This window comes from Myotis yumanensis, unplaced genomic scaffold (assembly GCF_028538775.1).
Source record: "Myotis yumanensis isolate MYYU_CA2020_CCGP unplaced genomic scaffold, mMyoYum1.0.hap1 SCAF_3, whole genome shotgun sequence".
NCBI lineage: Eukaryota > Metazoa > Chordata > Mammalia > Chiroptera > Vespertilionidae > Myotis > Myotis yumanensis.
This window is the reverse complement of record NW_027223754.1, coordinates 1,909,188-1,922,199: the sequence shown is the minus strand read 5'-3', so window position 1 is coordinate 1,922,199 and position 13,012 is coordinate 1,909,188. Positions and strand designations below refer to the sequence as shown.

General features: G+C 58.0%; 1 protein-coding gene across 2 annotated transcripts in view; it reads left to right on the top strand.

Annotated features, from left to right (window-relative positions):
* The window catches only part of MYOM2 (myomesin 2), a 61,499-nt gene that overhangs the window by 23,809 nt on the left and 24,678 nt on the right, over positions 1-13,012 (top strand). For both annotated transcript variants that reach the window (XM_070408076.1, XM_070408077.1), the window contains exons 7-15: positions 1,969-2,057; positions 2,153-2,203; positions 2,941-3,105; positions 3,602-3,763; positions 5,327-5,468; positions 7,241-7,440; positions 8,743-8,796; positions 9,785-9,912; positions 12,169-12,352. In XM_070408076.1, coding sequence (XP_070264177.1) covers positions 1,969-2,057; positions 2,153-2,203; positions 2,941-3,105; positions 3,602-3,763; positions 5,327-5,468; positions 7,241-7,440; positions 8,743-8,796; positions 9,785-9,912; positions 12,169-12,352 — 1,175 coding nt within the window. The remainder of the gene's footprint in view (positions 1-1,968; positions 2,058-2,152; positions 2,204-2,940; positions 3,106-3,601; positions 3,764-5,326; positions 5,469-7,240; positions 7,441-8,742; positions 8,797-9,784; positions 9,913-12,168; positions 12,353-13,012) is intronic.

Below are 13,012 nucleotides of genomic sequence, written 5' to 3'. Positions count from 1 at the left end.
CCGTCCCCACGTCACCCCGTCCCCACATCACCCCCCCATCCCCACACCACCCCCATCCCCACGTCACCCCCATCCCCACGTCCCCCCGTCCCCACGTCCCCACATCACCCCCCATCCCCACGTCACCCCATCCCCACGTCACCCCATCCCCTCGTCACCCCCGTCCCCACGTCACCCCCGTCCCCTCGTCACCCCATCCCCACGTCACCCCAGGGCAAGGTGCTTAGTTAAACAAAGTGTCCTCAACGTCCGCCCGGCCCTTCCCGCTCCCCACCCACTCGGCAGCCCCCCCTGCACCGCAGTCCGAGGGTGGGGGCTCCCCTCCGCGCAGGTGCGTTTATTTATAACCGCCCATGACCTCGGCCGAGAGAGGTCACGCCCTGCACAACAGTTACCAGAGCCTCCTGCTTGCTGTCCCAGCAGCCCCTGCCCTGGGGGGGCAGCAGGTTTGGGGGGCTGTGGTCTGTGCAGGAGCCGGCGGGAGCTGAGGGCCCGGGAGCAGGGGCGGCATAGAGGCCCCGCGGCAGGCGGGGGAGGCCCGGCTCTCCAGCTGCTGCGCCCCAGCTGGTCCTCCTCAGCCCAGGCGCTAATTGGGGAGCTCACAGCGCTGAGTGCTAGGGCCTCTCCCCTCGTCATGCCGAGTCAGGTGAAAAGAAGGTTAAATCCCCGGAGGAACTGGGGCGGGGGTTGGCAGGGCTCCTCCTGGCTCCCTGCAAGCAGCTCTCTCACCTCACGGCCCTCCCCTCGCTCACCCGCGGGGGAGGGGGGCGCTGGCACCGGAGCAATGGGTCCCGGTTCTCAGAGCTCCGGGACCCTGTACCGCGGGGGTGTGGAGGCCACGGGGGAGAGGGAATTCAGTGGATGCTTTTCAGTGAAGAACAGGCAAGAAACATACAGCCCCGGCCTGTGCAGCTCAGTGGATAGAGCGTCGGCCTGCAGACCAAAGGGTCCCGGGTTCGATTCCGGGCAAGCGCACGTACCTTGGTTGCAGGCTCCTCCCCGGCCCGGGCCCTGGTCTGGCGTGTGCAGGAGGCAACCAATCGGTCTGTTTTTCCCACATGGATGTTCCTCTCTGTCTCTCCCTCTCTCTGCCAGCCTCCCTAAAAATTAATGGACAAGTGTCCTCAGGTGAGGATTAACACAAACAAACAAACAAAAACACGTTAAAGTTGCAGAGCATTTTCAAATGCATGGTTTTATTTAATCACCAAAGTCCCCCGAGTGAAGTGAGGTACTCAGTAGGTGTATTCGAGCAGCTTAAAAAACATACTGTTTAGCCCTGGCCAGCTCGCTCAGTGGTTAGGGCGTCGGCCGGCGGACTGAAGGATTCCTGGTTTGATTCTGGTCAAGGGCACGTACCTCGGTTGCAGGCTCCATCCCTGGCCATGGCCAGGGTGCATGTAGGAGGCAACCAATCACTGTGTCTCTCTCACATCCATATTTCTCTGTCTCTCTCTTCCACTCTCTCTGCAAATAAATGGAAGAAATATCTTCGGGTGAGGGTTAACAGAAGCAATACGTACTGTTGGTCCTATATAATAAAAGGCTAATATGCAAATTGTCCCCTTGGGAGTTTGACCAGGAGACCGGGAGTTTGATCGCTCACTATGACATGTGCTGACCACCAGGAGTGGCCAGCGGCAGTAGTGGCAAGGCACCGAGGGAGTGAAGGAAGGGGGAGGCAGGGAGGCGGGGGAACCTGATTGTCCCTGATCGCCGCCCAGGCCCAGGGACCCTACCCCTGCACGAATTTCGTGCACCGGGCCTCTCGTTTGTTATGAAGTCGGGCCCGGACCTTGCTGGGTCTGTACTGAACACCGGGGCCCGGGACAGAGCTGGCGTGGTTCTTAGGCACGTCTTTCACGAACAAAGGACCGAGGCCAGGTAGCTGCTTTCAAGGACGCTGTGTTCAGAGGCAGGTCACTTGCTCTTATGGAACAGCTGACAGTCTGGCTTTTTCTCTCCAAGGGCAAACTTTGACGACACCGCCACCTATTCCGCGGTGGCCACGAACGTGCACGGGCAGGCGTCCACCAACGCGGCCGTGGTGGTGAAACGTGAGTGAGCACCGGGGACGGGGGAGAGTAAGGGGGGCACGCCTCACGCCCTCGGGCTCGCCCTGCCCATCACCCATCACCCCGTTGCCTTTCAGGGTTCCGAGGGGAAGAGGAGCCGATCCGCTCCATGGGGCTCCCGATTGGCTGTAAGTCGACTTTTTTCCCCTTTTGGGCAGAAAAATATATACTGACATAGCACATGGTTTAAAAATTCTTTTATTTATTTTTTTACTGTATATATTTTTACTGATTTCAGAGAGGAAGGGAGAGGGAGAGAGAGATAGAAACATCCATGATGAGAGAGAATCATGGATCGGCCGCCTCCTGCACGCCCCACACTGGGATCGAGCCTGCAACCAGGGCCTGTGCCCCGACCGGGAATCAAACCGTGGCCTCCTGGTTCATGGGTTGACGCTCAACCACTGAGCCACGCCGGCCGGGCTAAAAAATTATTTTCTAAAGGTCAGATTTTTTAAAGTTCGAAAAGTTCTCCAAGCTGCATCGTCTGCTGGCACGTGCTCCGCTACCGTCCTGTGGAGAGACGTGGCACTTTCAATCGGGAAAAAGCCTGAATCCAAACCCTTGACCGGCAGACCGTGGCCGCCTTTTGCGTCTAAGGATAGTTTTCCTCTTTCCGCAAGGCCCGGGCCCCGGGCGCACTGGTGAGGGGCAGCGGACCCAGACCCTGAGCGGCGCCAGGCCTGCCTGGACGGTCACGGGCGAGGCCCACGCGTGGACACACCTGCGCCTCCGCCTCCCGCCGCCCGTCACCCACGGCCACGTGCTCCCCTTGGCCGCGCCAGCCGTGTCACAGGCGAAGGGCCGCGTGTGTCCCCGTGCCGAGCCCGTGAGCCCTGCCCCGACTGTCCCTTTCCCTCCGCAGTGCCCCTGCCGTCCGTGGTCCCGTACACGCACTTCGACGTCCAGTTTCTGGAGAAGTTCGGGGTCACCTTCCGGAGAGAAGGCGAGACGGTCACTCTGAAGTGCACGCTGCTGGTGACGCCGGACCTGAAGCGGGTGCAGCCGCGCGCCGAGTGGTACCGGGACGGTGAGTGAGGGCGGCTGCCGCCTGGGCGCCTCCCTCCACGCGGTTCATCCTCAGCCGATGATAGTTTCCCACTGATGTTTAGAGAGAGTGGAAGGGAGGGGGAGAGACCGAGAAACATGGATGTGAGAGAGACAGATGATTGGTTGCTTCCCACATGCACCCTGACCGGGGCCGGGGATGGAGCCTGCAGCCCAGGCAGGTGCCCGTGTATGGAATCGAACCCGAGACCCTTCAGTCCACGGGCCGGCGCGCTATCCACGGAGCCACACGGGCCAGGGCTGGGAAACCACGTGATGTGGGACTCGCTTTTCTCGCCTGGGTGGACCGTTGCCCGTGCGGCGGCCACTGCTTCCCCGTCGGTGCCTCGCTTTCTGGTGGGCTCTTTGCGAACGCGGCTCTCAGGTCGTGGAGCCCAGGGGACCGTCCCACGGGGCACGGCGGGCGCGCGGGCCCAGGTGCGAGCGCTCCAGTGCTGACCCCCCCCCTGCCTTCGCAGACGTGCTCCTGAAGGAGTCCCCGTGGACACAGATGTTCTTCGGGGAAGGCCAGGCCGCGCTGTCCTTCAGCCAGCTGAGCAAGGACGACGAGGGCCTCTATACCCTCAGGATCGTGTCCCGCGGCGGCGTCAGCGAGCACCGCGCCTTCCTGTTCGTCCGAGGTCGGTGGGCTCCTGCCCTGGGCGATCCGGGGGCCCGCGGGGGGAGGGGGGACCCTCAGGGAGATGCAGGCCGGCGGGCAGGGCGGGGCGATGGTCCACTGTCCCCTGGCTTCCCGAGCTTTGCAGGGGGGTGAAATAGTCGACTCCGTGTCAAGTGTCAAGAAGCCCTCAGCTTCTAGTCGCTGGGGACGGAGCAGGTCCCGTGCCGCTCAGGGCGGTCGCAGCCGAGGTTCCGACGGGCTCGGGTTTTAGACGAGGAAGTGGACTCAGCACCGAGGTCTGGGCGGCTCTGTGGGTCCCGCGCCGCCTCGTTCAGCTTCGGAGCGGCCCCCCTGCACGGTGGTCACCACCAGGGGGATGATTGAGCGGATGATCGAGCCGAGGGCCGGCGGACCAAACACTGGCTCATAACTTGCTGCAAACAACTCCAAGTTTCGTATTTTCTAAGGACTTTGAAATGTCAAAGCATCCACCCTCCCGTTTCCCAGGTGCTAAAAGGCCACATTGTTGCTATTGTTTCTTCCGTGAAATTTTTTTCCTTTTTTTTGTTTTTGTGTTTTTAGAGAGAGTGGAAGCGAGAGGGAAAGACAGAGAGAAACATCGATGTGAGAGAAACACATCGATTGGTTGCCTCTTGCACAAGCCCTGACCAGGGCCCGGGCTGGGGAGGAGCCTGCAAACCGAGGTACGTGCCCTTGACTAGAATCGAACCCGGGACCCCTGGGTCCGCAGACCGACGCTCTAACCACTGAGCCAAACTGGCCAGGGCCATTTTTTTTCTTTAATCCTCACCCAAGGATGTTTTCCCCATTGCTTTTTAGAGAGAGTGGAAGGGAGGGGGAGGAGGTACAGAGAAATATTAATGTGAGGGAGACCCATTGACTGGTTGCTTCCCACATACAACCCGCCTGGGGTTGGGGATAGAACCTGCAACCCAGATATGTGCCCTTGATGGGAAGCGAACCTGATGCTCTAACCACTGAGCCACGCCGGCCCGGGCTGTCCCCTGAATTTTGACAGCAAGACATCGTGTGACAGCGTGCCTTCCAGGGGCAGCGACCTCCGCTCTGGATCCAGTTACGAAAACTCACAGAGTTGAGCACGTTACAGAGGACAGACAGAAGGAGCTGTGTTAATGCCTAAGTGTGTAGACATGGCCTGTCCCCCATCCGTCACAGTCAGCGACGCTCAGCCACTGGGTGTGAGGGTTACACAGGGGCCCCGTCGGGCAGCTGGGCGTCTGAGTTTGAAGAAGTTGTCCTCGGGCTTTTTTATTCTCTTTTTATTATGTTTTTATTGGTTTCAGACAGGAAGAGAGAGGGAGAGAGAGAAACATCAGTGATGAGAAAGAATCATTGACTGGCTGTCTCCTGCACGCCCCCCACTGGGGATGGAGCCCGCAACCTGGGCCTGTGCCCTGACCAGGAACCAAACTGTGACCTCCTGGCTCATAGGTCGACCTTCAGCCACTGAGCCACACTGGCCGGGCTCAACAGGCTTTAGAATGTCCCCGCCACGGACTCTCATCACAGGTCACCGCTCCTCTGCCCTTCCCCCCAACAGATGCGGACCCGCTGGTCACAGGGGCTCCGGGTGCGCCCGTGGACGTGCGGTGCCATGATGCCAACCGAGACTACGTCATTGTCACCTGGAAGCCACCCAACACGACCTCCGAGGGCGCCGTCATCGGCTACTTCATCGACCGGTGCGTGTCCGTTGCGTTCTTACAGGGCGGGAGTGTTCCTGAAATGTTCCATGAAATACACAGACAAGATATTTGGATCATATTTCCTATACTCGGCTCACCACACCATTCTTTAAATATATTTTTAAAATTGATTTCAGGGAGGAAGGGAGAGGGAGAGAGAGAGAAACATCAATGAGGAGAGAGACTCATGGATCGGCTGCCTCCTGCACGCCCCCTACTGGGGATCGAGCCCACAACCCGGGCCTGTGCCCTGACTGGGAATTGAACCGTGACCTCCTGGTTCATAGGTCGATGCTCAGCCCCTGAGCCACAGCATTTCCCTCTCTCTGAAATGAGTAAAAACATGTAAAAAAAACCAAACCCGATAAAAACACAGAACTCGGCTGCAGCAGGTTAGCACCTGTGGGTCAGAGGACTTTCATCGAAGATGCTGCCTAATTAGGGACAAGAGAGATGATTCCTTTTGAAATGAAGATGCAGCCCTGACACTGAGCTGCTCCAAAGGCTGGTTTTTCAACTTCATTTCTCCCGGGAAATCCGACGAGACGTGTTGGCGCTTGAATACTAGTTTCCCCGCCTCCGGGAACGGAGGGCGATCACGTCCAGGTTTCTGCTCGGGACTTAGTGTTTTCTTTTATTTTTGGTTGATCTTCACCTGAGGATATGTTTTCACTGATATTTTAGAAACAGTGGGAGGGAGGGGGAGGAGAGAGAGAGAGAGAGAGAGAGAGAGAGAAAGAAACATTGATGTGAGAGAGAAACATTGATTGATTGCTTCCCCACATGCCCTGACACGGGCATAGTATTGAACCCGTAACCCAGGTAAGTGTCCTTGACAGGGAATCAGATCTGCAACCCTTTGGTGCATGGGCCACGCTCTAACCACTGGGAACACCGGCCAGGGTAGGACGATGTTTTCGGGAGACTTCCAAATTCCACACGAGAAGCCTCACTGTTCCTGAAGGGACAGGGAGCCAGCTCAGGGAGACCCCTCTGGGCTCGGTCGTCAGCCCCCCACTTTGGGCCGCGGGGCACAGGGCTGTTCCCCCTCCGCAGCCTGGGCAGCAGATGGGCCAGGGAGCTGAGGGCACCTGAGAGTTTGTGACGTGAGTTGTTCAAGAGCTAGCGAGGGAGGATGGGTCTGAGATCTGAGACAATTTCCCCAGGAGTCAGGAATTGATCCAAGCCTGTACGTTACAGAGGCTCGGGAATATACGCGGTATCTCCTAACTAGCTGTCTTTTAACATTTATTTGTGCTGTTTGTGTAAATCGATATTTTGATGGCATCCATTTTGCCCATGTGAGATCTTTGCCTGTTATAATTGTTATCTATATGTATAAAAGCCTAAGCAACAGTTCAACCATTCCACCGGTAGCTGTGATGTGCACTGACCACCAGGGGGCAGACACTCAACTCACAGGCATGGAAACATGGAACAGACTGAAGAATCTCAGAGGAAGGGGGGAGGGGACTGGGGGAGGTGCAATTAACCAAAGATCTTGTATGCATACTAGAGGCCTGATGCATGGATTTGTGCACCAGTGGGGTCCTAGGCCTGGCCTGCGAGGATCTGGCTGAAACTGGCTCTCCGACATCCCCCGAGGGGTCCTGGATTGTGAGAGGGTGCAGGCCAGGCCGAGGGACCCCACCAGTGCACGAATCCATGTACCGGGCCTCCAGTAGAGTATATATGTCTCAGTAGGTGTACACTCCCATAGATTCATTACGCTGATGTCGTTGTTACTCTTGACTCTTTTTTCTTTGAAGGTGCGAGGTGGGAACGAACAATTGGGTTCAGTGCAATGACTCCCCCGTAAAAATCTGCAAGTACCCCGTGACGGGGCTGCTGGAAGGGCGGTCGTACGAGTTCCGCGTCAGGGCGATCAACAGCGCCGGCGTCAGCCGGCCGTCCCGAGCCTCGGAGGCTGTGGCTGCCCTGGACCCTGCTGACCTCACCAGGTTACAAGGTGAGTCCCTAAGAGGTCAGGGTCCCTAAGATGTCAGCGTCCCTAAGATGTCAGGGTCCCTAAGAGGTCAGGGTCCCTAAGATGTCAGGGTCCGGCTAGGACTGGAGCACATGGGGCTGTGTTGTGTGATTCTTCCTTTCTCCCTATCCCCGTTGGTGTCCGGGCCTCGAGGACATGCTCATGGGTGGGGAGGGCCAGAGAGACCCGTGGTCTCCCATGGTGTCCCATGGTCTCCCGTGAATGCCCTGGAGCAGCGGGGAGCCGGGCCGTGGTTTATACCTCAGTGCACCTTCCTGCCGCCCTCCACTGGAATCCAGTTACTTGGGCGCAGAATTAGGCTTTGCCAAGCCCACTGAGGGTATAGTTCCAGCACACCAGGAGCCAGGTGTGGAAACCGAGCCACTCTATTTTGGAATTTTAATTCCACACGATGCAGGTTCCCCAGTGGGATGGGACCCTCAGTTATGCTCTTAAGGGAGCCCCTGCATGTCCCTTACCTGCATGGCCGCTCGTGCCCACTGCAAAGAGCGGAGAAGCACCGAACATCGTCCAGACCATTTGCACAGAAGCAGCTCTGATGACCTCAGGGCAGGGAACACGCTGTCACCATGGAGCAAAGGCGATTCGTGCCTCATAGGCAACGAGGGAAATGGTGCTTTCTAAAATATATCCTATTGCCGAAACCGGTTTTTTTGCGTGTGGGGAGGCAACCAGTCGATGTGAATCTCTCACATCGATGTTTTTCTCCCTCCCCCTCCCTCCCTACACTCTCTTAAAAAAAAAATCAATGAAATATATTTTAAAATATATCCTATTGATTTTTTACAGAGAGGAAGGGAGAAGGACAGAGAGTTAGAAACATCGATGAGAGAGAAACATCAGTCAGCTGCCTCCTGCACACCCACTACTGGGGATGTGCCCACAACCAAGGTACATGCCCTTGATCAGAATCAAACTTGCGACCCTTCAGTCCAGAGGCCAATGCTCTATCCACTGAGCCAAGCCGGTTAGGGCAGAAATGGTGCTTTTTAAATATTTTTTATTGATTTCAGAGATGAAGGGAGAGGGAAAGAGAGAGAAACATCAGTGATGGGAGAGAATCATTGATCAGCTGCCTCCTGCATGCCCCCTTCTGGTGATGAATCCCGCAACCCGGGCACATGCCCTGACTGGGAATCAAACCATGGCCTCCTGGTTCATGGGTCTTGATGCTCAACCTCTGAGCCACACCAGGCGGGCAAAATAGTGCTTTTTAAAGAGACCCTTGGATGTCAAATTTAGCATCAACCTTTCTCTCTGCAGCCGTCCGTTTGGGGGAAGATAAAGAAATTGTGATCTATCAGGATGACCTGGAGGGTAAGTCGCTCTCACCCCCCGGGACTGGGTTGTAATAGAGGCAGGAGAGAGAGGGGAAGCAGCTGGTGACAGGGACACCCTCACAGTAAATGGAACACCCGTGGTCAGACCTGCAGGCTTGAGGCCTGGAGAAGCTGAAAACAACACAAGAGAGAACGCGGGAGTGAGTCTAGGCGTCCCATGTGGCCGATCGTGGACACTGTTGTGTTATGTGGGGTCCAGGGCGCATTCCTTTGGGGATAAGGAGAGAAGCAACCAAACCGGCCCCGAGGCTTGAGGACTGGCGGGAGCTGATTCCTTCTCACACCACCCGTTCCTGGGCGAGTGCTCAGCATTGGGCAGCAGTTTCACTTCTACTATTTCACTAAACGGACTGGCCTCACCCCTCCCATCACGTCCCTGTTAGATTCTGTGAGTGCTTCTCCATCTCCTCCCGCAGCCGTCCAGGAAGGGCGACTCGCCGAGAAGGAGGGGCTCGCGTTATTGGTCCGAAATCCAAAGATTTTAGTCGGGCCCATAATCAGAGGACAAAGTGTGAACATTTAAAGTAAAAATAGTTCGTTAACATGGAGCCGCCGCCTAAGGAGATGCACTTTGAGCTCCCCTCCCGATGGCCTCGGTCCCACCGCGTCCCCAGAGGCCCCCTTGGGGGAGTGCACTGGTTGGCTTTCCTATTTGCCCCCCGAACGGAATGGTGCTTGGCGGCCGTCCCATCTCCAAACCACGCCCCAGGGCAGCCCGGGCTGCGGTGGTTCCTGGTAGCCGATCCCCCACCCCCATGCCCAGCAGGAACCCCGGCCACTGGCTAGTTCCTTTCCTGGGAGCTGGTTCAGGGCAGAGCAGGAATGTGTGGTCTTTCCCGGGCCTGCCGCCTCGGCTCCGAAACAATCCGCTCAGCATGCCCACTCCCCGCAGCGACGTGGGCTCCTCCGTGGGCCCCGCCCGGCGGCCGGGCCTCGCCTGCGCTCACCGCTGTCTTCCCCTCCAGGCGACGTGCAGATCCCGGGGCCGCCCACCAACGTGCACACCTCAGAGGTCAGCAGGACCTATGTGGTCCTCAGCTGGGAGCCCCCCGTCCCCCGGGGCAAGGAGCCCCTGACCTACTTCATCGAGAAGGTACGGCTCCCCTCCCGAGACCACCCATCGCTGCGGCCGCTCTGTCCCACGTGGCGGGCCTTGGAGACGGCGGCCACCGAGTGCCCGCCACAGAGCCCATCACGCCACAGGAGGAAGCTCCTGCCCGGCCCACCTGCGGGCGGTGAGCAAGGTCCCCTCGGCCTCCGGGGACTGGCCAGGCTCGGCCCCCCTCCCTCCATGAGTAAGCCCGCCCTCCCCCCGAGCCCCCCCGTCAGGAGGCTGAGTCCCCACCGACCAGGAGGCACCAGACTTAGTCTCCCCCAAACTCCAGGCTGCCGGCCCTGAGGGTGATTTGTTCAGAAGCCGCGTGGCCACTGGATGGCGACCGTGGTCGCAGGTCAGGCAGGTCTAGCTCTGGACAGAGAGAGAACCAGCTGGTGACCCTGGCCAGGCATGTCCGCCCATGGACTGAAGGGTCGTGGGTTCGATTCTGGTCAAGGGCGTGTACCTCGGTTGCAGACGGGGTCCCCCCTCTGGTTGGGGTGCGTGTGGGGAGGCAGCCAGTTGATGTGAATCTCTCACATCGATGTTTCTCTCCCTCCCCCTCCCTCCCTACACTCTCTCTAAAAAACAACGGGAAAAATATCCTTGGGTAAAGATGAAAAACAACAACAAAAACAACAACAAAAAGAAAGAAATAGCTGGCATGTTGTGGCCCTGGAACACACATATCACATGCACCCACACATGCATAGACACACATGCACACACAGACACACATGCACACACAGACACACATGCACACACAGACGCACATGCGCACACAGACGCACATGCGCACACAGACGCACATGCATACACAGACGCACATGCGCACACAGACGCACATGCGCACACAGACACACATGCGCACACAGACGCACATGCACACACAGACGCACATGCATACACAGACGCACATGCACACACAGACACACATGCACACACAGACACACATGCACACACAGATGCACATGCACCCATAGATACACATGTACACAGACGCACATGCATCCACAGACACACATGCACCCACAGATGCACACGCACACACAGATACACACATAGACACACATGCACATATGGATACACATGCACATACAGATCCACATGCACACACAGACACAGATACACTGACACACATGCACACACAGACACACATGCACATATGGATACACATGCACATACAGATCCACATGCACACACAGACACAGATACACTGACACACATGCACACACAGATACACATGCACACACAGATATACCCAACAAAGCATACATCCTCTCCACGTGCCGCGCATCCCGTTTCACAATCACCTGCCCTTGCACTTGAAGCACAGGTGTCAGCTGCTCCGTGGCGGGGGCCGCCCTGGGCTGGGGGCCGCCTCGGCAAAGCCTCTGCCATCAGGAGAAGCTGTAACTGTGTCTGTGGAACCAAAGTTATGTTACATGATTGCTCGCTTTCGAGTAAGAATTTTACTGGTCAGCATTTTCAGCTTTGAATACTTTCTTACCTTCTCAAATCGGCTTCCCTTTCCACACACATCATAAAAGACGTTTCGAGGGCCCCATGTCTGGGTGGAGGATGGGCAGCCCACCGTATGATTTGGTCGCTAAGATGGACGGTTCCCTCTGACCCACTGGGGGTCGGCCCTGTCACAGCCCCTTCTCCCGCAGTCCATGGTCAGGAGCGGCCGCTGGGGGTCGGCCCTGTCACAGCCCCCTTCCCCCGCAGTCCATGGTCGGGGGAGCGGCTGCTGGGGGTCGCCCTGTCACAGCCCCCTTCTCCCGCAGTCCATGGTCGGGAGCGGCCTCTGGGGGTCGGCCCTGTCACAGTCCCCTTCTCCCGCAGTCCATGGTCAGGAGTGGCCGCTGGGGGTCGGCCCTGTCACAGTCCCCTTCTCCCGCAGTCCATGGTCAGGAGTGGCCGCTGGGGGTCGGCCCTGTCACAGTCCCCTTCTTCCGCATTCCATGGTCGGGGGCGGCCGCTGGGGGTCGGCCCTGTCACAACCCCCTTCTCCCGCAGTCCATGGTCGGGAGTGGCCTCTGGGGGTCGGCCCTGTCACAGTCCCCTTCTCCCGCAGTCCATGGTCAGGAGTGGCCGCTGGGGGTCGGCCCTGTCACAGCCCCCTTCTCCCGCAGTCCATGGTCGGGAGCGGCCGCTGGGGGTCGGCCCTGTCACAGCCCCCTTCTCCCGCAGTCCATGGTCGGGAGCGGCTGCTGGGGGTCGCCCTGTCACAGCCCCCTTCTCCCGCAGTCCATGGTCGGGAGCGGCAGCTGGCAGCGGGTCAATGCCCAGACGGCGGTCAGGTCGCCGCGCTACGCCGTCTTTGACCTCGCGGAGGGGAAGCCCTACGTGTTCCGCGTTCTGTCTGCAAACAAGCACGGGCTGAGCGACCCGTCGGAAATCACGCCCCCCATCCAGGCCCAGGACACCACAGGTGAGTGGTACCGCGAGCGGCCGGGATTCCGGACGGGCCCTGAGTAGGCGGCATTGGGGCCCGGGACTGTGCGGATGAAGACACGAGTGTCGCACAGGAGCTGTAACCCAAGCAGCCTGAACGTTTCATTTGACCAGAGAGGAAAGCTCTCTCGGCCTCGCTTCCATCAGTTCTCAGCATTTCTCCGAAGTCTCATCTTCTGAACGATGAATGGGTTACACACACTTTTAGGCAATGGTCACTTTAAGAAAATCCCAGTCCCACCGGGCTGGCGTGGCTCAGTGGTTGAGCGTCGACCTATGAACCAGGAGGTCACGGTTCGATTCCTGGTCAAGGCACATGCCCGGGTTGTGGCTCCATCACCAGTGGGGTGGGGGTTGGGGGGTGCAAGAGGCAGCCGATCCATGATTCTCATCATTGATGTTTCTATCTCTCCCTCTTCCTTCCTCTCTGAAATCAATAACAATTACGTTTATAGAAAATCCCAGTCCCTATGGACTGGAGTGTTTTGCCTGTACGATTGAGGTTCCCGCTCTGACGATGTCAATGCTAGACAAGGCGCAGATCCCTAGTCGAATCGTGACTTGAGCCTGAGTTCCTTCAGAGATGAACAGGGTGGGATTGTGACTGAGTGCCTCACAGTTGGCAGTTTTCATTCCA